The sequence below is a fragment of the Vanellus vanellus genome, assembly GCF_965231255.1.
Source record: "Vanellus vanellus genome assembly, chromosome: 1".
In the NCBI taxonomy this organism is placed as follows: Eukaryota; Metazoa; Chordata; class Aves; order Charadriiformes; family Charadriidae; genus Vanellus; species Vanellus vanellus.
The window spans coordinates 198,294,089-198,318,883 of NC_138905.1; the positions used below are offsets into that span (position 1 = coordinate 198,294,089).

Genomic DNA, 24,795 nt, shown 5'->3' on the forward strand with positions numbered 1-24,795 from the left:
CATTTCACCAGCAGTACACTGGCACTTTACATTCAGAATCCACTGATTTGTTTTCTATTGTATCGTTACCAATTACAACATTTAAAACAAAGAGGAAGCTCAAGTTCTTTACAAAGACTTGTACTGAAGTGCCAGTTTGATAAACACTCACATAATGGCAACAGAAATAGCTTGGCAAGGTGAGTTCAGTGCCACTTAGTTTTTCAAACACTTTTTGAACCTGGTCCAAGCTATCCAAACCCATTCAAATCTGTAGCCATGCCTTGTGATAACAATTATGTTCAACTGCACCTACTGGAAGAGTAAGACTGAGGACTTAATGTTTTGAACTTGGGATCTAAAACCATGAAAAAAGGCAGAATACCTCTAAAAATGGCTGAAACAAAGACTTGTGGATAAAATCCCTGTTATTTCTGAGTACAAGAAAATTGTACAGCTACTCTAATTCAGCATATAATACCCTCAGCTTTGTGTCTATGAATTTAGACTCTCATCTAGCAAAATGAAAGCTATTCAAATACAGGAACACCAAGATGTGAATCCCTCTGCTTACTCACCGCTGTCTCGCCATATTTTCCATTGTTTTCTTCCCAGTGACCCTGTCTCTCCTTGGCACTCACACACAGACAGGGGTGCCCTGCTGTAGCCATGAAAAATTCCTAGTGACAACAGTAATGGGTGCTAATTTACAGCTAATTTTAATTCTTGGAAACCTTTCTTTTATTAGTGAATTTGCAGTTATGAGTAACTAAAAGTTACATCTGAAATTCTTTTTTAGTGCTGCAAACTCTGGTCCAAATGTTATTAATTTTACTTAAAAAATAAGTCAGTGGAGAATATTCTGCCAAATTATATTTTGAGTTACCCAGGATGAAAACCCAGTACGTGCCATAATTTTCAACAGGAAAATTTCTACCATGTATCCATCCTTCCTTGGATCCAAGGGGTGTGCTTATTGAACAGTAATTCTGAAAAGAGCAGAGCTCCTAACAGTATACCAGCCTCAAGTTTAGTGTTGCAAATGATCTTTGTATCAAAGGATGCGAACATCCTGATTGTAGAAGGTATTTTTTGTTTCTTTTTTAAATGTGGGACAAAAAGACTTCAGGAGTTGGGTGATCCCCAACTTATTATGAAAATAAATCACTACTACCTAAATAATATTTCTTACACCATTACATCGTCAAGACTACTGAAGTTTATTATTTCTCAAACTCAGTGGACTATGGATAAGTTTTCCATATTAAAAGCAGCAAAAATTAAGACTCATAGGAGCTTTTAATTAAAAATCATCATCGTATCTGAAAGCTAAAATAACTCCTTCTCAGAAAAATAAAATGCATTAAAACCTTATTTGTCTGCTACAATAAAACTTTAAGAAAAATAATAGCTCAAATGTAAACTGTTCAAGTCCAGCCAGTGTGCAATTACACTAGTTAGAAAATATAATTTAATAGTGCTTTGTTTCAAAATATACATAATATTGACAAATACTTGAAACCAATAAAATTAATATTTACCAAGTTTCAAACAGAGTTTCATCAAAATGAGGTAAATCTATGTCACCTGCCATCGAGCTTGGTGCTGAAATGGAGAATAGGTCTTCAAGGATATCTTCCCGTGTAGGGCTTTCAAAAGCGAGTTTTTTCACACTGGATTTGCCTATTGTATGAAGTTCTGAATTACTGTCCTTTACAGGACTGTAATAATTGTGGTCCTCGCTTGTGCACATGCTTGTCATTGGTGCATGTGGCACACCGGTCTTGTCATCAGTCGCTGTTGTTGCAACACTGCTATCCACCATTTCCATATACATACATTCATCTTCACTTTTTGGAGCCTCCAAGGAAGTAACTGTTGAAGTAGGGGACAGTAATTCCGCCAGTATTTCATCGTTGTTATTATGGTTAGTGCACCCTGCTACCGAGTTCGCATTAAATTCAGATTCATTATCTGCGACATCAATCTGATACTGCAGTTCCTTTAAAACGCTCTGCAATAATTCACTGTCGTTGTGAGATGCAATCTGTGACGGGGTGCTTGCATCTCCATTCACAGGTTTTTCATGTTTCATCTGTTCCACTGCAAGCCTATCCAGTGAAGCCAACTTCTTCTTTTTAGCATTAAGTTTTTTTAACAGTTTTAGGCGAAGTTTTTTTGTTTTGTCACTATCTGACTCCTCTGCCTTCCCAGAGTTATAGCTAGGCGAATGGAATTGAGTCACTTTACCTGAGGTACCCAACGTACTTCCTGACTTATTCCAAGTTGGACCTTCAATAGTGGTATGACTTGCTGTTGGAAGACGAGTGCTCTGAGAAAACCCTTTGAAATTTGATAAAGGATTAATATTATTACTCTGAGGAACCACTGACTTTGGGGTCTCAGTTGTTTTCTTTGTACCTCTGCTTTGAAATCCACCAAAGTTACTTGCTCCCTTAACTGGCAACCTCACTTCACTTATTTTTTGCATTGAGGGAGTTCTGCAACTTCTCTCATTCTTGAGACCTGAGGCACTTAAAGGCATAAAAGAAGTATTCTTGCTTAATAATTTCTTTACCCAGCTTCCTACAAATCCTCTTTTTTGGTCTTTGTGTGAAGACTGAAAGGAATTATTGGCAGCAGCTGAATTGGCAACCTGAGAATTAACTACAATTTTGCTTGCATCCTTCAAGTCAGGTGATTTTTGTATAATATTCTCTACTGGTGACAACTTCTTGTTTAGCTGTAGTTCTGAATTTGATCCATGTTCTCTGTTAGGTAAATTAGTTCTGTCATCTGTTCTTTGAGCAAGCGACGAATCAGATGGTTCAGGGTTGTGGGTTTTTTTGGGCACAGGAGGAGTAATATTTGCTGGGTTCAACTCTTCTAGAGGTAAGCAAATACTGGAATTTTCATATAACATGCATTTATTGTTCATAGCTAGACTAGTTCCAGCAAACTCTCCTGTATATGGAGTGTTAGGTGAAAATGCCGATTCCTGCTGTTGCGGTGTGCCAATTTCAACAAGGTTATTTCCCACCATCTGTCCGTTCAGCAGCGATTTACTTTCTGAGTCAACTTGAATTTCTTCAAGCGTCAGTGCTACAAGATCATCATGTGCCAGATTTTCTAAACCATGACGAACAATACTTTCATCCTCAGCTACCTGCTGCTGTTTCTTATCTGGAGTTCTCACAGAATCCTCTTTGCGATGTTCTGCAGGTATTTTGTCTACAGTGTTATCAAAACCACAATGCAACACTGTGGAATTTGACTGTACATTATTAAGAGGAAAATCTTCAATATTTTTACTGTGGAACTGTGAATTCAGTTCTTCTGGCACATGGGATGTTTTCTTTTCCCAGATAACAATATGTATCTCTGAAGGAGGAACTTCAAATCTTTTATGTCTCTTGCAATATGGCCCCTTTAAATCATCACATTCAAGCCAAGTTCCTGAAAAATAAACAGCAACCAGTGTAGAGACTTAGAGACGTTTAAAATTGAAGTCACTATCCTCAGACATTCACCAAATATTTTTATTAACCCATTCCCTTGAGAAGCAGAAAATAAAGGGTTTTTTCTCCATTCTTTATTACATCAGAGAAAACTGGAACATTTCCACTATAAAAAGAACACACACAAGCAGAATTTGCAGCAACATTATTACAGGTCAGAGTAGGTCAACCAAAAAAACAAGCTAAGGTAGGGTTTTTTTGAGCTAATGATGCTGACATATTGTCTGAAAATACTTGCACAGTTCTGAGGGAAGAACCGCCTCTCAAATTAAGTTTCTCTGCAGACCTTTTACATTGATTGGGTGGGAGGCACAGTGGTTTAAGAGAAACTGCTCGTTTTGATAACCTGCCTCATCATCTGTAAATTGTTCACAGATCATGAACAAATATTTTACAGCTTTAAGAATTTAAAAATAGATATATATGGTGTTCCTAACTAGGCACTTCCCAGCTTCTTCCTCTTCCTATTTCTTAAACTCTGGCAGTATGATTTAGACAATTTTCATGTTGTCAGAACACTTGATAAGACTGCACTCCATTCTCTCTACAGAAGTATGAGAATCAAAATATCAACTTTTCACCTTCTCTGATTATGGAGTTTCCATCAATGGTAAAACCATCATACCATTAGTAATGTTTCTAACGTGGATTTGTGCCTCAGATGCAGCAAAGTTCAGAAATGGAAAGAAACTTCATTAATGCTGGTAGTTCCATAGGTTCCCTTACTTCGAGCCAAAAATGGATTAATAACTGGCTTCAAAATAACCAATACCATTTGTCCCACAGTCATGCTCAGACTGTATCTTTTAACTTTTACAAAAGGTTATGAAAGGAAACAACTCTAGCCAAATAACTTTTGCCAGCGAGTACAGTGTAGCACAGAATACTGCTGAACAAATCAGTTAAACCAAACTGAAATCTTCACCTTGAGTAACAAAGTTCCCACAATTATTCACAAAATTTTAATGTGAATTTTAGAATACAGACAAAGGAAATCCTTGTTATTTTATATGGACTGTTGAGACTATTGCAGTAAGCCATAAAACAGTATTTGATGTAGACTCGTGAAGTATTATAATAGAATTTATGGTTCTTACCATCAGGATTCAAAGACCAGGTTATGAAATGCTTCTTATCTGTTTGATACTGAACAATAGATGTTATCTGGTAGGTATCTTCTTCAAACCGAAATGAATAGTTCTTCAGGTTGTTATGTGGCAAGCCTTCTACGAAATGTAACATTAATATTGAGGGTACTCTAATAAAGAAACAACAAAGCACCAGTTTATTACAACAAAATAGTGGCAAAAGTTCCTAATGAAAAAGTAAGGCACTTCAAAGAGTATGTAGTCCTGCCCTTCCTATGCTACTTCAACACACGTCTCCAGATTGCACAGTAGGCAAGGGATAAGAATACCTTAACGGGATATTCCATTTTGTTATAGACTAGGGGAAAAAAACAAGACCACATAAGGGATTTTGTGAGTGGGGAGGTGGTGAAAAAACCAGGAGACAACTGTGCCATAACCACAGTAGGAAAGGACACTGTTCCCAAGTCAAACTAGTAAACAGATGATCAGCCAACAGTATCAGCCAACAGTTTTATCCACCAACGGCAGGGATTGTGGAAAGCCCGACACTGGATATCAGTTGTCTATATTTACTACTCGGTAGTAAGTATTTATGACCTGGCTCAAACACATGTGCTGGTCAGCATGTTAAACACTGCTCTAAGTTTCATGCTTATTAAACGCTATTTGCCATCTCAGCATTTAAGAGTTATTTAAAATCTTCAAACGTGGGTATTTATCAGAGTTCAAAGTTTAGAATCTCTGTAAACTCAAGATAATAGTTTGGTTTTGAAAGTGATACATTCAATAAATGAAGTCTCAGAATTTTATGCATTTTATTTTTGAGTTCACATATTCAAACTTACTTTTCCAAAATCATCTGTCTTCTTTGAGATCTGTCACTACAGTTATTACATGGTCCAACATGAATCGCATTAAGTGGATGCCAATCAGGGATTATATTCGTGAATGTTGTTAGCGTTTTCCTAAGTCTGGACACACATACACAAAAAGGAGTAAATTGAGTTTCTGATCAGAAAACAATGAATATACACGTTTTACTAGGAGAAAAAAAGTTATAAAAATGTTAAGACAAAGCCAAATTCTATTCATATTCATCCTATTTGTATGAATTCCACTGACTGCATCACATCCAAGTCAGAACTGAATTCAGTTCTGCCAAACAGCATCAGTCACCGTTTGTTCTCAGCAGCTCTGTGGCCTTCAGTTTCACATTATTTGCTCCTTCTTCCATAGCACGTTATCTCTGTTTCCTTTCCAACATAAGACAGAGCTTGTACCAGGATTCAAATATTTACTAGCTAATAAAGATTCTCAAGGAGAGAAGGAAGCGGTAACAAATTACCTCAGAATCCATGTTATACAAGGTCTTGTTTTCAAAAAACAGTACATTCAGAGCTGAGATTACACAGGGTTATATTGTACAAAAATACAATGTACGGGATATTAAAGTGAAATAACATAGTTTATTCATTCATTAGCCACAGAAAGGACTTCCTTTATATTCAACCTAACCTAGATTTTTCAACTTTTTAAAAAAAAAAACCAGTATGTTAACAAAGGCTCTTGAACACATCCTATTAACCAGGACTATACATTAGCTGGCAGTGTAACAGATAGCATTAATCTTATCTGACTTGGGGATCTAGAATGTTATCCTATAAGCCTAAGATAGCGGAGAGAAACAGGCATTTTTCAAGCAAAGTAATCTGTCTTCTGAAGGTGTCTCTCTTTTTCTGCTTACTCTTAAAAGAAGCCTAAATGACGAGCTTGTACCTGCAGCTACACAGAACTAAATCAATTCTCAAGAAATTACTTCTGTGGAATGCTATTTTAAAATAGATAAATTATCATAGAATGGTTTAGGTTGGAAAGGACCTTGAAGATCATCAAGTTCCAACCCCCCTGCCACAGGCAGGGACACCTCTCACTAGACCAGGTTGCCCAAGGCCACATCCAGCCTGGCCTTGAACACCTCCAGGGATGGGGCCTCAACAACCTCTCTGGGCAACCAGTGCCTTACCACCCTCAAAGTGAAAAACTTATTCCTAATGTTCAATCTGAGACACTCTGATTCTTTGTAATCCAAATGAATATTACAGATTTTCTTCAACAGCAAAAGCATACTAGGCATCTATTCTTTAGAACCACAACAATTTGTATACTGTCAGCAAAATACCAGAGTGAGCATGGCCGGGAACTCACACAGTTACCTATTATTTCTTTCTTAATTAAGTGATAACATAGTTTCCTACGCCATGACATAGCAGGAAACTATTTGCAAACACTAGCCTAAAAAAGCAGATCACAAAACTTCACCAACAAGCTTAAGCTGCACAAAACCTAGAAATCTGAACAAAATCAACTATTATATGCAGACTTAAAAAGGTAAGACAGAACAGTTATCTAGAAGCTACTTAAAAAAAAAACAAAAACAAACTCTCACCGGTCCTGGTATTTGTAGCCACAACATACACATTCAAACTTCCATGAAAATGAATGCAAGAATAGTTTCTCAGCTTGTTGATCCAGTTGTAAGAGCAGAGGGAATGCAAACACTGGACTCTCCTTCTTACCTTCAAAGATGGAGCAGAAAAAAAGTCACTGAATATTCAGCTTTCAGTACTTCAAAAATGAAGAAAAGCTTATTGCTACAATTTGAATTCCAGTTATTCCTTCAAGGCTGTATTTCTAATCCTCACAGCAAAGGGATAAGAGGATTGATCCATGTTATTAGGTTGTTATCAACAACAATTTCATGAAGTTAGAAATTTTAGAGTTACAAAGACAAGAATATGCTCTGTAAAAAGTCAAAAACAGTCAAAGGACAAACCAGCTGATCATACTGTAATGTATGTATATGTCACCAAAAAAAAAAAAAAAAAAAAAAGATTTGCAAGCTGTCTTGGATGCATATGTACATACGTATTTTCATGTACTGACATATTACAAGGCTTTACATGTAGAGTTTCCTGAAAGTAAATACTGAGATGCAGCACTAACTACTTACCCAATTCACACTTAAGCCGAGGCTGAAGCTGCATAAAAATTCTGTTTCTGATTTCATTGAGGTGTGATTCTGCTTTTGGAAGAACATCTAAAGAAAAAAAATAGATATGCTTTCATGTATTTATATGTAACAACCCCACCTTTTCACACACATATGTACCCCTAACATGCACTTACTCTCTGCAAACTGACGACTTTCATATTGACCTATTTGCCTAAAATTGTTGGTAAAATAGCCAATGCTTGGTGCTAATTGATTTGAAAATTACAGAACGCATTACACATTTTGCTGCAGTCTGCTAACCAGCAGTTACTCAACCTTAATTTATGACTTAAATTATGGCTAAGAGTCTATAACAATAGCTAGATAGTAGTGACATTTAAGGATAACGTAACCAGAGATTACAAACCCTGGAGATTCAGAGACTAAGAGTAGATTTTAAAACCTAAACATTAAGATCAAAAGTGCAAAAATTTGCTTACATGCTCTGTAATGATGTCACACAATTCGTAATAAAAAATTTAAATTTGTTGTTCCAGATTAAATAATAATTTCATAAGTTAGCATTTAAAATAATAACAATTATTTTTAAAATAGTGTACATTACTTATCTTACTATGTATTTTAACTGTACAAGTTACATTGTTCATGCACAAACCCATTCTTAAAGCACAAGCAAGAACATAACTTGTACTACACAATTATGACCATAACCTGCACAAATTAAAGCATTTAAAATAGCTGTGGAAACTATTTCTTACTTATAAAACCTGTATATATATAAAAGGTAAAAAGAAGTTCCTTGCAGCTCTATTGCTTTTGATTGTTTTCAAAACCAAACATATGTAAAAGATGCTGAAAAATCACACAGAAGAGCAGAATAAATACTACACCTTCTCTCTACAACACTCTTCACCCAATACCCTCCCCACTGTTGTATGAATTAAAACTAATTTGTTTTGCAGCAATTCCTGGAAATGCAAAGGTTTAAGTTAGCTCAAACAACACTATATTCCAACACCTAACATCTCCACTTAAGGGCTCTTGCACACAAGAACTCCTTTGCAAACACAGCACAACAGAGGGGAAAGAGGGGTTTTGTGATGGTAGAGGGCTTCCAGATAATAGCTGAAAACCTAAAATCAAGCAGCCTGACTTCCCGGCAAGCAGAGTACATGAACTGCTTCAGAATATTTTTGGATTATTTTTTTCCCCTCTGTAAAAGAGTATGTTTTCTTTGCCACAAGGTGGGTTAAACCATTTTTGATATACCTATTATTTTTCCCAGGAAAGCTACAATATTCTCCAAGTTATCTAATGCTGTCCTGGGTCTACAGTCTATATTCAAGCACACACTTTTCCTGGAACATCTATTGAAAAAAAAATCATGAACGCTACCTGCTAACCAGAGATATATATAATTCTCTAACAGATGATCTCTTACAAGTTCAGACTTATGTCACCAATGGGTCAGTTCCAGAGGACTAAGAAAAACAGATGTTAGTTTAAGAGTCTTAAACTGAATCCACAGTACAAAAAATGATCAAAGGCCATACTAGTAGATTACAGTGACACATCCTCCTCTGACTCCAGCTCTGCTGCCTGGAAGTTTGCCCCCAGCTGCCCATCACTGCCCCTTGCGCTTGGAGGTTACAGTCCTCAAACCTGTGAGTACTCACTAAACTTTTCCAGATAGTATGAACCAGGTTAATGTGTTTGAGTAATTTTGACTGAAACAGGCTAGGAAGCACTACCATCCACAGCACTGCCTGCACATCTCAATGGAAGCATTCCTTCAATGAGCACAGTTGGAGCCAGAAGAGAACATACTTTCCCAGCTTTACTATTTTTCGTGTTACAAGGCAACTGCCCATTTATACAAGGTTATAAACCACAGCAGAAATTATTTTGAAGATTAAAACAGAATCCTAATACGATAGGGCAAAGGGAACAGTCAGGAAGGGGAGAACAGACAGAGGGGAAGGAAACAGTCAGGCTCAATTACATAAACAATTCACAAATTCTCTATGTGGGATAGGACAAAAAAAAATTCAACAGATGCTTAGTGTCTGATGCTTTCAAAGTGGGCACATTTGTCCCAAGAAAAACAATTTCAGTGGTTACTGGGAGTCTGCTAGATAAAGCACACTACTCTACAAATTCATGGTGATGAGTTGTAACTCATTATTTTGTCATCTTGGAATAGAACAGAGGCATATTTATGTGAACTGTACTAAATTCCACATATTTGTAGCACATCAGATCAGCCTGAATATGAAGAAACAGCAGCTAAATTTACTCACCTTTTACTTTACTCCTTTTACAGGTATTCAGAAGCACAGTTGCTTGATTATATTTTGTTAAGAGTTCCTGCAGTAAACATTTTCCACCATTATATTCTTCTGCCAGAGCAAATTTTAATATTTCTAAGTGTACCAGTGCTGACAAAATACAATCTAACCAACAAAGATTATGCATGTTTCTCCACTGCAGACGTAACTCCGTGTTATTAGTAGAACCTTTATCATCTTTGAGCAAAATTTCAGATGTTGTTGAGCAAAGTTCAGAATTTGGCAAGAGTTGTGTTCTGGGACTAGAAATCTTGGGCAGACTTTCTTGATAGTTGTTGGTGTTGGTGGTTGTTTCAAAATCCACCTTCTGCACACAGGGCTCCACGTTGTTACTAGGTTTTTGCTGATCATTTTGTAACACATCATGTAGGCTTGACTTGGGAATACATAAGCTATTCTGATAGCATTTGACAACAGGGTCTGTATTAATAGTGTGCTCAACATTTACCACATTATTAGTTCTTGCTTTTTTTGAATGTGATTCAACAGAAGAAAAGTCACTGATATCACACAATTTCCTTTTCTTATGAGTAGACGGAACTTGATGATTTTCTGAATCAGCAGAAGTAATTATGCTGTTTAATGGTTTATAACCAAGCGGATAGATACACTAAAGGAAAGAAAGAAAGTTACAGTGAAATCTACAAAGCAATTTCAGGTGACTGAGAGCTAAAAAAAAGTACAAACCATATTCTTGAAATAGAATGTAGGACTTCTGTAAAGTGGTATTTTAATGAAATCAATACATAAATTCAATGTATGTATGCATGCCAGGAAGGGTGTTTTATCCAACTACTGTCTTATAAGCAGTTGTGAAGTAAATATATCAGTAGTGATAATCAACACTACTTTTCCAGTAAATGCTTCCAGCCCCTGAAAACAACCTAATTTTGCTAAGGAGAGTCCTCTTGCTTTGTTCTGCTAAATCCATTCCTTTAGGGTACAGATTTGGCATTATCATCTTGTGCCTCAGAGACTACTGGTGCCAAAACTGACAAGGTATATTTCAGGCTAGCCAGCTGCATTAGACCAGGTATTGGTAGCGTCTTAAATATATAGCTATTCTGCAACCAGAATATAGTCAAATCCACTATTAATAATCTCCAGAACAATACTATGATTATTTAAAAGTGGAGAGGGATGGGAAAAGAAACTCTAGACCCATATCTAGTCTAGTCTCTATCTACAAATTTAATGGCACCAGTCCATATGGGACTGCTATGCCATCCCCACATAAATGGAGCAGTGGAGAAGAGAGGCAGCAAAACCACAACTCAAATATTAAGCAGCACAGAAATCCAGCTAAGGTTAAACTTAAAAGGGGGGGGAACCCAAACAAGCATTGTAATTATAATTACAAACCTATTTGTATCTACAAACCTATTTGTATTACCCAGACTTAAAGAAGGGAAAATAGGAGACTCACATCTGCAAGAGTTGTGTATTGTGCCCCCCTCTATGTTAGGGGCAGTTTTGTAAGTCTGGAACTTAAAAGTGTGGATGACAGTGTTGAGTGCGTATGGATAAGAATTAAGGGGAAGGCCAATAAGGCAGACATTGTGATCGGAGTTTGTTATAGACCCCCACAATCAGGATGTAGAAACCGATGAAGTATTCTATAAGCAGCTGGCAGAGGTCTCACAATCATCTGCCCTTGTTCTTGTGGGGGACTTCAACTTCCCAGATGTCTGCTGGAAATATTATGCAGCAGAGAGGGGACAGTCATGGAGGTTCCTGGAGTGTGTGGAAGACAACTTCCTAACACAGCTGGTGAAGGAACCAACTAGGGGAAGTGCCCTACTGGACCTACCTTTTGTTAACAGAGGTGGTCTTGTAGGGGATGTAAAGGTTGGAGGTCGCCTTGGGCAGAGTGATCATGAAATGATAGAATTTTCAATTCTTGATGAAGTAAGGCGGGGAGCCAGCAGAACTGCCACCTTGGATTTCCGAAGGGCAGACTTTAGCCTGTTTAGGAGCATGGTCGAGTGTCCCTTGGGATGCAGTTTTGAAGAGCAAAGGTACCCAGGAAGGCTGGGCATACTTCAAGCAGGTGCTCTTAGAAGCACAGGAGAAGGCCATCCCCATGTCTTGAAAAACGAGCAGACGGGGAAGAAGCCTGGCTAAATAGAGAGCTTTGGCTGGACCTCAGGAAAAAAAGGAAAGTTTACATTCTCTGGAAAAGGGGGTTGGCAACTTATGAGGACTATCAAGATATAACAAAGCTATGTAGGGGGAAAATGAGAAGGGCCAAAGCTCAATCAGAACTCAGCTTGGCCACTGCAGTTAAGGACAATAAGAAGAGATTTTTGAGTCTATCAATAGAAAAAGGAAGACTAGGGAATATGTAGGCCCACTGATGAATGAGACGGGTGCCCTAGTGGTGGAAGACACAGAGAAGGCAGAGTTACTGAATGCCGCCTTTTCTTTGGTCTTCACTACGAAAGCTGTCCCTCACGAATCCCATACTCTGAAGGCAAGGGGGAAGGTCTGGAGAGAGGAAGATTTTCCCTCAGTTGAGGAGGACCGTGTCAGAGACCACTTGGCCAAGCTGGACATTCATAAGTCCATGGGCCCTGACGGGATGCACCAGCGAGTGCTGAGAGAGCTGGCAGATGTTATTGCTAGACCACTCTCCATCATCTTTGAAAGGTCATGGAGAACAGGAGAGGTGCCTGAGGACTGGAGGAAGGCTGACATCACTCCGATCTTCAAAAAAGGCAAGAAGGAGGATCCAGGGAACTACAGACCGGTTAGTCTCACCTCTGTCCCTGGGAAGGTAATGGAGCGACTCATTCTGGATGTCATCTCCCAATACGTTGAGGAACAGGAAGTTATTGGAAGTGGTCAACATGGATTTACCAAGGGTAAATCATGCTTGACCAATCTGATAGCTTTCTATGATGTTATAACTGGTTGGCTGGATGAGGGGAGAGTCATAGATGTCATCTACCTTGACTTTAGCAAGGCTTTTGACACTGTCTCCCATAACATCCTCATTAGGAAGCTGAGGAAGTATGGGCTAGATGAGGTGACAGCAAGGTGGATTGAGAGTTGGCTGTGGGACAGAACTCAGAGGGTTGTGATCAGTGGCACAGAGTCTAGTTGGAGGCCTGTAGCCAGTGGTGACCCCCAGGGGTCAATACTTGGTCCAATTTTGTTTAATATATTCATTAATGACCTGGATGAAGGGACAGAGTGTATCCTCAGCAAGTTCGCTGATGATACCAAACTGGGTGGGGTGGCTGACACCCCAGAGGGCCGTGCTGCCATCCAGCGTGACCTGGACAGGCTGGAGAGCTGGGCAGAGAAGAACCTAATGAGGTTCAACAAAAGCAAGTGCAAGGTCCTGCACCTGGGGAAGAAGAATACAAAGCACAAGTATAGGTTAGGGGCGGACCTGCTGGGAAGTAGTACTGAGGAGAAGGATCTGGAGCTCCTAGTAAACAGTAAATTATCCATGAGCCAGCAATGTGCCCTAGTCGCCAAAAAGGCCAATGGAATCCTGGGCTGCATAGGGAAGAGTGTGGCCAGTAGGTCGAGGGAGGTCATTCTCTCCCTCTACTTTGCACTGGTGAGGCCACAACTGGAATACTGTGCCCAGTTCTGGGCTCCCCAGTTCAAGAGGGACAGGGAACTGCTGGAGCGAGTCCAGCGAAGGGCAACTAAGATGATTAAGGGATTGGAGCATCTCCCTTATGAGGAAAGGCTGAGGGAGCTGGGACTCTTTAGCCTGGAGAAGAGAAGGCTGAGGGGAGACCTTATTAATGCTTACAAGTCTCTAAAGGGTGGGTCGAAGGAGGATGGAGCCAAGCTCTTTTCAATAGTTCCCAGTGACAGGACGAGGGGCAATGGGCACAAGTTAGAACACAGGAAGTTCCGTTCAAATCCACGGAAACACTTCTTTACGGTGAGGGTGACAGAGCACTGGCACAGGCTGCCCAGGGAGGTTGTGGAGTCCCCTTCTCTGGAGATTTTCAAGACCCGCCTGGATGCAGTCCTGAGTAATGTGCTCTGGGCAATCCTGCTTTAGCAGGGGAGTTGGACTAGATGATCTCTAGAGGTCCCTTCCAACTCTGAAAACTCCGTGATTCTGTGATTAGTTACATGGATCATCAAATTTTTGCCTTGTATTTTGATTTGTACAAAGATTTATTTCGTACCACTTATGTTCCCTTGTTATGTAAGCAAAACTCTCCTTCATTCATTTTAATCTACTCTTTTTAATTCTTTAGGGTAGCTAGCTATGCCTATACACTGCATGTACACAGATTAGTTATGTTTTTGTCTATATACAGGCAAACATCATCCAGCACAAGGACTCAAAGGGGTCCTATTTCAACAGTCTGCTTACCACCACCAAAATCTTATATTTAGAGGTGTAACTGCTAAAGGTAAAGACCTCTGCACTACCAAACAAAATGTTAATTAGTGTAATACCTGAGGATTTTCACAAAGAAAAATGGACTCTTGAAAATTAATACGGTAAGTCCGTAAAACTTGGATCTGGCCCTTCTCTTTGCAGACTGGACAATACTCATGTGCAGTTGTTTCCACAGGATTAAAGTTCTAAAAAAGAAAAAAGAAAGAAAAAACAGTATAAACTTATGTACTTCATATGTTATCCCAATGTAAGATATACATACATACCAAGATAGAAAACCAACGTGCAACTTCTAAAAGTAATACCTAATACAATTTTAAAAAGTATACTAGACTGGTGTTTTTAAAAAATATTTATAAGATATCTATTCATATGGTAGTGTTCTAAATAACTTTATCTTTTTATTTAATTATTCAAATATTTAATAAGGTATCTATAACAACACAATTATGCAATATTTCATTCCGCTTGAACTAAACCACAGGACACTTATTGCCAGGGAACACAAGCTCAGATTTTTTAAACATAAATCAATTTTCAGAGGAATGAAAACACTTGTAGAAATAGTGCCAATAAAAAAGCATAGGCACAGATTTATGTAGAATAATCTTTCGCCATTGTTATAGATTTCCGTGGAAAATAATTTTGAGAATTTTTTTTTGTAAAATTAAGACCAATTAAAAAATCTCTCAAAGCAGAGAAAAATATGAACTTTGCACACATGTAAAACAAGTTTCAACTGACTTTTCCCAAATACCCCACCATGTGGAGTGTCGATTTCCCTATACCAGTCCCTTCTCCAATCACTTGCAAACCATTTGTAGTCTTCTGGGTATCCATCATTCTGAGCCACTGGCTAATTTATGTCACTTGTAACAATGTCATGATCACTAAGGATTTTTCAAAGACTCCTGAAAAATAAGAAGTGAATAAAACAATTAAAGAAAAATTAGATTAAATTTGGGGGAAGAAAAATACCAATAATAATGCAGCCTGTATTTTCTGTGAGAATGAATTCAGAAGAGTATTTTAACTGAAAGTACTTATTTTCTAGTGCAGATTATGAACTCAAAACTTTAAATTAACTCACTTAATAGATTTAACAGCTTTAGGCCCTGAATTTGCAAGCTTATCTATTCTTTTCACTCTACAAGGTCTTGTGTATTTTCCAAGTGCACTCTACAGAAATGTAGATGTCTTGTCTGGGCATCACAGCTTACTGCATCTAACCTTCAGAAAGAACAAACTATAAAAACAGCTAAAATAAGAACCCATACAGTTATAGATAGCTGCTGAGGAACATTAAAAAAACAACTAACCAAAAAACCCCTACTGTTTCATCTTTCAAAATAGATAATCTAGTGCATAATAAACTATTAAAAGCTTATGCTGCAAACGTAAAAATTTTTAACTACAGGAGGGCATCCTGATGTTAGTGCCACTTTTTGGAAACTTCTCCTGATGTTGTTTTAACAATCTTATAGACTTCCTAGCAAACTAAAGCTCTTTCACAGTATTTCTGCTACATAACTCTATTGCATCTTTTAGAAGTGGCATTGATTATTCTATTTAAATGATTTCTCAAATTCAGGACCAAATTTTGCCTTTCTCACATATCACACAGACACATTTGTGGAGGACAACTTCACTATGAACCAGTACACATCAGATGAAAGCTTCTTAAATCTGTTCCTTCACTAGCACTGAGGCTAACTCCACCTTGAATCAGCCAGAAAAACACAGAGGTTTAGAACTACAGGGACCCAATTCTGCTCCTGCTGACTTCCAACGGAACTAACGAGAATAAATACATCTCTCTTTAAGATACAGGAGGAAGTTTATGTAAGTTGAACTGCAAAGTTATCAATGTAATATCTATCCTGCAGCCACAACTGTTCCCTTTTCATTACTTCCACTGAATATCCTCTCCTGCACCATGATGTCCTTACAACCCTTTCTTACACTACAGCACTAACTCAGGTGATAGTTCCTTTTGGAAAAATAAATTTACCAAGGCATTCTTGGAGACCTATGTAAATACCAGTTCAACCCAAAACCATTTATAATACTGGGCAAAGAGAGACCATACAGAACAGGACAGAATGCTAAAAACCAAGAGGACGTGAATTAAAAAAAACACAGTTGGAAAATGTAACAACTAATTTCAAATCAGCCCTCAATGGCAACTTAAGAGAGGGTCAAATAGAGATGATGGTGTGTCCTATTGATGCTTTCAAAGTGTTCAGCAGCACTTTTCAGAATTACTGGGTTGCAACACGTAAAGGCAGTATACCCTGACTTATAAAATAAATGGTTGTAATGGAAGGTAAGAACAAAAATATCAACCCACATGCCTGAGTGTGTATGTTTAGTTTTCAAAGTAGAGTTGGAAGGTGTACAAAAACCAGCATGGTCCCAGGCTCACTCAAGGTAAAAATTAATGAATTAGCTGAAAGTATACAAGCTTGTTGGACTATCAAGGAAAGGCAAGCTCTCCAATTTTTCACACAGTGGCAATAGCACTATCACAGTGTGACTCAACTCTATTATCATATATTTAGTCTAGCCAGGAACTTGATTTTTTTATACAAGTTATGCAGATATCAACCACACTAAAACACGTAACAACTTCACTCTCCAAGCTATAGCTAGTAAGAAAACGTCTCTAATTTGTTCAGGGGATTTTTTAGTCAATTCCTTGGCCTGAAGCAGCCTCAGCTCTCCAGAGTAAATAAAATACATAGATCAAATGACTAGAACTCTAGGCAATTTCTCACCACATAAATATAACACACACTCAAAAGGTTAGTAACACTAACAACCTGCAGGTTATTCTTTGTAAGCACGCCTTGGTTTTATAAAACATATTCCTTTCTTTGCAAGTTCCTGTTTTCCCTGTCATCCCTCTGAAAAAAATACTTTCTTTCCTTTTCAATTATGTTCCTTGTTACTTCTGCTCTTCTAAAGCTTAAATACTGTTCTGAGATGTACAATATCTCCCCCAACTATAATCACCCATCAACAGTAATATAGTACTGGAGTCCAAGACTTCTGTTGCACTTATGAATACAATAAATATTTTTTAAAAATATATTAATTGTATTTTTATTTCAAAGACATAAACACAACAAGCAAATAAAATGAGTGTGCCAGTACCACATGTGCAGAGCGGTACCAAGTGGCCTGCCTGTAATTTTCAGTATTTGTAACATTACAGCAAGTTAGTGATTTTTGCACAACATACAAAAATTGGGCATCAGATCAACAGCTGCCAAGAAAAACAGCCAATTGCTGTACACAGGAATGTGCTTTCAAGCTTACTGGGTCATGTTGTAAACCATTTATGCTACTTTCCTTCTTATATCCTGGATATTTGAAAAACGTAATGCAAAATATGCTATGGACCTGGTATAATTATTAAGGCTATGGTTATGCTTCCTTGAGTAGAATTGACCTAATGGCTCACTGCTGCAGAACAGGGAGGTCTCTTCTCTTTTCTCTTCTTTCTCTCCCCCCACCTTCCCCGACAGCTCACATCCTTGTCAGACTTTCTAAAACCTAACCGAACTCACAAAACAGCAGAAAACTCACTAAAGCACAAGTTTTTCTGCTGTTCTAGTGAGTTAAATTGGCCTATGAAAAGGTCCGATGAGCTACATAGCTGACAAGGCAAAAGACAGAAAACAAGGAAAAGGTGAAGGATTAGAAAGATATTGGTTTGATGGATGGACTGTTAGATGGCTAAGGAATTGGCTGGATGGCCACATCCAAAGAGGTGCAGTCAACAGCTCAACATCCCAAGTAGACACCAGTAATGAGTAGTGTCCCTCAGGGATCTGTATTGCAACCAGTACCATTTAATGTCTTTATTAATGACATAGACAGTTGGATCGAGTGCAGCCTCAACAAGTTTGTGGATGACACCAAGCCAAGTGGTACAATTGATATGCTAGAAGGAAGGGATGCCATCCAGAGGGACCTGAACAGGCTTGAGAGGTGAGCCTGTACAAACGTCATGAGGTTCAACAAGGCCAAATGCAAGGTCCTGCACCTGGGTTGGGGCAAACCCCTGTATCAATACAGACTGACGGATGAAGAGATTGAGATCAGCCCTGCTGAGAAGGACTTGGGGGTACTGGTGAAGAGCTAGACATGAGCCAACAATGTGCACTTGCAGCCCAGAAAGCCAACCGTATCCTAGGCTGCATCAAAAGAAGTGTGGCCAGCAGGTGGAGGGAGGGGATTCTGCCCCTCTGCTCCGCTCTCATAATAGCCCGCCTGGAGTACTGCGTCCAGCTCTGGGGTCCTCAGCACAGGAAAGACATAGACCTGTTGGTGCAGCTCCAGAGGAGCCTCACAAAAACAATCAGAGGGCTGGAACACCTCTCCTATGAGGAAAGGCTGAGAGAGTTGGAGTTTAGCCTAGAGAAGAGGTGGCTTTGGGGAACACCTTATTGCAGCCTTTCAGTACTTAAAGGGGGCCTACAGGAAAGATGGGGACAAACTTTTTAGCATGGCTTGTAGTGACAGGACAAGGGGCAATGGTTTTAAATTTAAAGAGGATAGATTTAGATTGGATGTAGGAAGAAATTATTTATGATGAAGGTGGTGAGACACTGGGACAGGTTGCCCAGAGAAATTGTGGATGCCCCATCATTGGAAATGATTGAGGTCAGGTTCGACAGGGCTTTAAGCAACCTGATCTAGTGAAAGATGTCCCTGTTCATTGTAGGGGAAGGTGGACTAGACAATCTTTAAAGGTCCCTTCCAACCCAAACCACTGCATGATTCTGTGGTAAAAGGGACATGGACCTTTTGATAATAATGAGATGTACTTTGTAAAACAACACCTTAAAAATAAAGATCAGTTACAAACTGCAGTAAGCAGTGACAGAACACTGATTACATTACAGTGAAGAGACCATCTCCTCTTTGTTTAAAGGCTAAAGGGACACTTAAAAATGACCTTCTTGTAAATCATCTTACACATCTTTTCTTCATCAAGGGGATATTGAAAAGATGAAAAGAAACAAACAAAAGTCAGAGAAAAAAAGTAGTGAGAAAAAATTCCAGAGTGTTGTTACCTATCCATTCTCTATACAAGAAGAAATCAGAGTATCAAGTTTTTTCTTTATCTGAGGTTGTAAGTCTAAATATTCAAATCACAGCTGCCCCCCCTTACAATTTTGACTGCAAAATGTATTCCATTAAGTGCAACAGTAACAAGACATCATTGGGGTCACAAAGTAATTGTTTGCACAGCAGCCTGTAAGTGCTAGGCTGAATTACAAATTTCCCTTATGTAGAACCAAATACAAATTCATTTCTTGCAAGAAGCCTAACACAGAATAAGGCAAATAAAGATAAAACTGATAAAGTTGCAAAATAAACCTACGTGCAGTGTTACTACTCTGCTATTCTAAAGCTTTCTTTTACAGTCAGACTTCTCTTAAACCTCCTCATATTAAATGCTTTTATGGGTGTATGAGAAGGGACTGGGACTTGTTGACAAATCATTCTGTCCTTCTGAAAAAAACATGAGTTAGTCTGGGGAAAATGTAGCCTAAATGGGTGCAGTTTACTATAGCTGCAGCTAAGAGATGTAAGATTGCAGGAAGGCACTTTGCATAGCCAAAGCCTCAGTCTCTGGCCCCAAGCAGTGGAAACGAGGGGCTGAGGGGCGAGATGCCAGCTAACCAGCTGCCAGGGCTGTGCTGGTTGCTGCCCTTCTTTCAACACCAAAAGGCGCTCAATTATTTCAGATAAACCTATAGTGAAGCAGCCTCCTTGGGTTTTAATCCACATCCATAGTGATCCATATGCTATGGAAACACTGTAGAAGAAAAAAGCGTTTATAGAGTTAGTTGTTAGAGCATAAGGAAACTGTGCGAGGGGGATATATCTGCCTACACAGACACACTAGTACATCACCATATACATCTTCTATGAAGCACTGCTTTCCGCCAGCCTTACCGAGCGGAGGGAATGCCCACCCGACCCGCACAGCTACTGACATGAAATACTCAGTCGGCATTTACAAACCCGCCGGGCAGCCCTCCCACCGCGGCCCACGAACGGGCACCCCCGCGGCCTGCCCGAGGGCTCGCCGCGGCCCCGGCCCTTCCCGCCGACGGCCAACCCGGCCCGCCGGGCCCGGCGGCGCAGCGCCAGCCCCGTTCTCACCTGCCAGCCGCCGCCCTGCCTCGCCTCCCCGCGCCGCCACTCCCGGCGCCCTGCGGAACACACGCAGCCCCTAAACCCGAGCCCGCCCGCCTCCCCTCAGCGGCCTTCCCGCGCGGCCCGCCCCCGCCGCACGTGCGCTCGGCGGGCGCAAGAGCGTGGCCAGCGCGGCCTTCCCCCTCCTCCCCGCCTCCCACCCCGCGGCCGTTACTCACCGGCCGTTACTCGCCAGTCGTTACCTCAGGGCGGCCGGCGGCGTCAAGCGCGGCCCGTGCCGCTGCCCGCTCGGCGGCGGCTGCTGCTGTTGCTGCGCAGTTTCCGGCGCGTCCCCGCCGCCATGCCGGCCCGCCCCGCCCCGCTCCCGGCAGGCAGCGGCGGCGGGCGGGAGCGGGGCTGCGCGGCGGCGGTGCGAGCAGCGCCTGAGGTATTCTCCCTCCTCCCCTGCCCTTCCTCCGCGCTCCCTCGTGCGGAGCGGTGGGAGGGGACGATCCGGGCCGCGGCCCGCCCGCCCGCCTTCCGTCAGGGCCGGCCCTGTGAAGAGCGAGCGACGTCGGCGCTGCCCTCTGCCGCCTCCCCAGGCGCCTGAGCATGGAGGGGGCCCGCACCCACTCCCCTCCGCCCGCTCAGAAGGGGTGAAGCGCAGCAGCCGGCCCCGTTGCAGCTCACTGAGGGGAGACGGCAGCCCTGCGGCCCCCGTGCCTCGCGGCGCCCGCCCCGGTAACGGGAGGGACGGCGCTTGACGGCCCGCAGCCGCGCCGTTCCTGGCGAAGCCTCTGCGCCTTGCTCGGGGCAGGGAGTTGAGGACTAATCTGCAGTTCATTGAACACCTGCTTAAAATCACGCCCAGGGTGTGGTTTAACTTTGTCCGAGGTTCGGTAGCACGGGTCTTATTTTTCTCTCTTCGCACCGAGACGCTGGTTCTGTCAGGTCTGTTTCTGCCCAAGGGCTGCGGTGATGCACAGGCTGCCTTTTGAAAATCCCTTCTCTTAAGCAGCCTGGAGTTTGCCTTATAGTCGTTTTCGGAGGTTTCAGTCTCAAGAGGGTGAGGTGATACGGCACTCGGTCTCAACGAGCGTTTCTGCACTGGCAGTCTCAGGCTGCAATATCTCGAGTATTTGTTGCTAGCTTTTGAATCCATATTGGCCCATTTTCCCTGAGCGTGAGCTGCAAGGAGCTCAACAGCAACGACATTTAAGTCAGTTACGTCAAGAAGGCTGTCAGTGTGGACCAAGCCAGCCTGGTCCCTGGGGCTGGGGGATGGAATGAGTCAGGAAATTGTTCTAGTGATAGCACGGAAAATGCCTTCTCTCCTTATTGCCTGCCTCTGTGTTGCTGACACTGTACTCTTGGTTGCATTTTTAAAAAGCATTTAGCATTGTATGATTTACATCATGAAAGAATCTGTTAGTATGATGGCTCCATAGTAACTGCTGTAATCTAGCTTTTTTCTGTAGTTATTCCTTTAATTTGTACAGCAATGTTTCAAAGTTTGAGTTAATGTTTGAAGGTATTTTGATGTATTGGTGGACATTGTTTGCCTGACTGGAGAAAGATTGTGATGAAACTTGGTAATAATTTTGCAAGGAGTAGGTTTTTTAGATTGATCACTCATTTGTGCTTTAGTTTTGATTCATTCCTGCTTTCCTTGTGGGGAATGTATTTTTTCTGTGCACTTTCATCAGGAGTGTAAAGCACTTTCAGTAAGTTGAGTAGGAGGAGGAACTGACTGGCTCTACAGTCATTGAGACTGGTGTTTCTACATACACGTCAAATGCAGCGTGTGTCTTTCATCTCTTTTCAGTTGCTCTGACTGTTAAAACTGGTCAAATAATGCAATCCACTGAATAATGTTAAGTAGTTTCATTAGATAGTTGTACGTATGCAATGATTTTCCTTGTGGCATTTTAGGACTCCGAGTATTGTGGTTTTAGCCCTAGTAATACTTACTTATGGTTAAAATACAGTGTTTGGATGTATGAAAATTAATATATGCTCTGTCTATTAATTTCAACAATAAATTTTTAGCTTGCTGTCATTGTAAGTTTACATTTTTACTTTTCCCAGGGGTGACTAGTGTCCGTTGTCTGTTTTGGGCTTCCACCAAGCATAAGCTTTTGTTTCAAGCTTATATTGCCTTACAGATGATGTGGTAAAAGCTGTTTGCTTGTGTGTATGTGTTTGTGCTCTAGAATGATTGAGTAGATATTTTTCTTGCTTGTTAGCATGGACTGACTTTGAAAAAGCTCCAGTATAGATTCTAGTTTGCTGGTCAGTTAGAATTCATGACATGATGCTGTTAAGATTTTTAAAGCTACCTAATGTCTCCATTTTCTGTTTTGTGTTTCGTCGTGTCCCTGTCCCCATCCCCCGCCCCCAGCTTTTTTGGTAGGTTAACTTCTATTTGGGGGCAGACTTTTTAATAGGGCCTGTAGCAATAGGACAAGGGGCAATGTTTTTAAATGAAAAGAGGGTAAATTCACACTATATATAAGGAAGAAACTTTCTCCTATGATGAGGGTGATGAAACACTGGCACAGGTTGCCCAGAGAGGTAGCGATGCCCCATCCCTGGAAACATTCAAGGTCAGGTTGGATGGGGCTCTGAGCAACCTGATCTAGTTGAAGATGTCCTTGCTTATTGCAGGGGGGTTGAACTAGATGACCTTTAAAGGTCCCTTCCAACCCAAGTCATTCTATGATTTCAGGTATCTTCTTTATACTGTTAAATACCACAATACAATATACTGTCATCCCTCCTTTTTTCCTCCCTGACATTCAAGTTGAATGAAGGAACGCTTGGGCCAGAGAAAGAATTCAGACCTGAGTTTTTCCATGTGCTTGAGGAAGAGAGTTTGCATGTTGGCAAAGATAAGAAACTGAGTTTTTTCATCTCACAATCCAATAGAACTTCATTTGGCCTGAACAAAACAGTCCTAAAGTAATAATTACTACATGATGCAAACTCCAGAGTCACCAGGAATTGGTCTGAGTGTTATAGATGTAGACTGGTAATGACTTTGGGATCTAGTGAGACTGCTATTTGCTCAAACATTGTTTTCTCCAGCATGTTGTGTCAGTTTGACTAGATTTGGTTTAGGTTTAACTAACAATGCATTAGCACATGGCATATTTCTGGTTTTATTGACTTCCATCTTTACCTTTTTAAACTTTTTCGATAATGTAGGAAGAGCAGAAGGGTTTTCTGATACAATTTTTGAAGCTACTTTGGTTCAGGAGAATGAACATACATATCTGATTTAACTTTCTGAATCAGGGTATCCCCTTGTTGCTCTGTGTTTTCAAGCATAATTTGCCAACTATGTGGCTACATCGGCAGTAAAGACTTTAAAACAGTTTAAGTGTTAATTAATTTTAATTAATTATAATAATATTTCTAAAAGGCGTATCTGGAATCGGCATTTTTCATGACTGAAGCCTCTTGGCATGTACATTAAGCATGTAGTGTAACAGGAAAAAAACCTCCTTTCTTTTTCTGTTGGTATGTTCAGATATGGAGGAAAAAAATTAATGATATAGAGGCTCGCCCCTGCCCCCAAGGTTGAACTCTAAATTGAGTGTTGTTTAAGACTTGATATGTTACTCTCTGAAAACAACATATATATCTGTACAAGGAATCATTATCTGGAAAATAATCATGAATGTTGGGGAAATAATGTTCAGAACATATATTTAGAAGATTGTACCCAGGCTGAGAACATATGCTATTCATGTGTGTCTTCTAAAAATATTTTCACATGCAAATTACACACCCGTTGGCTTCTTACTTCTAACCAGATTGTTGCTGCATGATGGTCCCTGAGAAACAGAATACGGAGTGGGAGGTACCAACTGAAAACTTTTGCTATGAAGGTTTTGTTTCTCAGGTTTTATGTTTGCTTGGCTTTCCATCTTCTTTTTCCAAAAACTAACAAAAGAACATTAAAATTTAAACTTGCAAAGCGCCATTTTGGAAATGTACAATATGAATACAGTAACTAATTAATTATATGTATACCTCTTTTTCTGTTTAATGCTTAAATAAGTTATTAATGTTCTGTTGTTAAGTATGCACCACAAGAAAGCTTACAGTCACAATAATCTCAAATTTGGTAATTTTTGTGTATGTAAAGTCCAGATTACTGTGATTGTAAACTTACTTGCATTTCATAACTACTTTTAAGTCCACAACCTACTAACATTGCTGATTTTAATGTGTACATGTTGTAACCTTTGGCTATAGCATCGTAGTATTTTAACCAGAGAGAGGGAGATCTTTTTTTGAGACA

At 40.2% G+C, this 24,795-nt stretch overlaps 1 protein-coding gene across 3 annotated transcripts; it reads right to left on the reverse strand.

Annotated features, from left to right (window-relative positions):
- Positions 1-992: 992 nt before the first annotated feature.
- USPL1 (ubiquitin specific peptidase like 1) lies at positions 993-20,828 on the reverse strand. 3 transcript variants are annotated; one of them, XM_082498346.1, is made up of 9 exons: positions 20,726-20,795; positions 15,093-15,241; positions 14,387-14,515; positions 9,902-10,559; positions 7,599-7,685; positions 7,035-7,164; positions 5,434-5,559; positions 4,595-4,755; positions 993-3,435 (listed from the first exon to the last, which is right to left on the reverse strand). In XM_082498346.1, exons 2-9 carry the CDS (start codon positions 15,171-15,173, stop codon positions 1,517-1,519), a joined length of 3,291 nt encoding a protein of 1,096 aa, XP_082354472.1. In that variant the 5' UTR covers positions 15,174-15,241; positions 20,726-20,795; the 3' UTR covers positions 993-1,516. The 3 variants fall into 3 exon arrangements, with proteins under 3 accessions (XP_082354472.1, XP_082354474.1, XP_082354473.1); XM_082498348.1 differs by having other exon boundaries at positions 994-3,435; positions 15,146-15,241; positions 20,750-20,828; XM_082498347.1 differs by having other exon boundaries at positions 994-3,435; positions 15,146-15,241.
- Positions 20,829-24,795: the final 3,967 nt, after the last annotated feature.

Excerpts from the sequence above, each read along its gene's own strand:
- USPL1 (XM_082498346.1), bottom strand. The coding sequence starts at position 15,173 with ATGATGGATACCCAGAAGACTACAAATGGTTTGCAAGTGATTGGAGAA. Across the intron at positions 14,516-15,092 it reads GGAAATCGACACTCCACATG|AACTTTAATCCTGTGGAAAC; the intron begins GTGGGGTATTTG and ends TTTCTTTTTTAG. Across the intron at positions 4,756-5,433 it reads AGACAGATGATTTTGGAAAA|AGTACCCTCAATATTAATGT; the intron begins GTAAGTTTGAAT and ends TTTCTTTATTAG.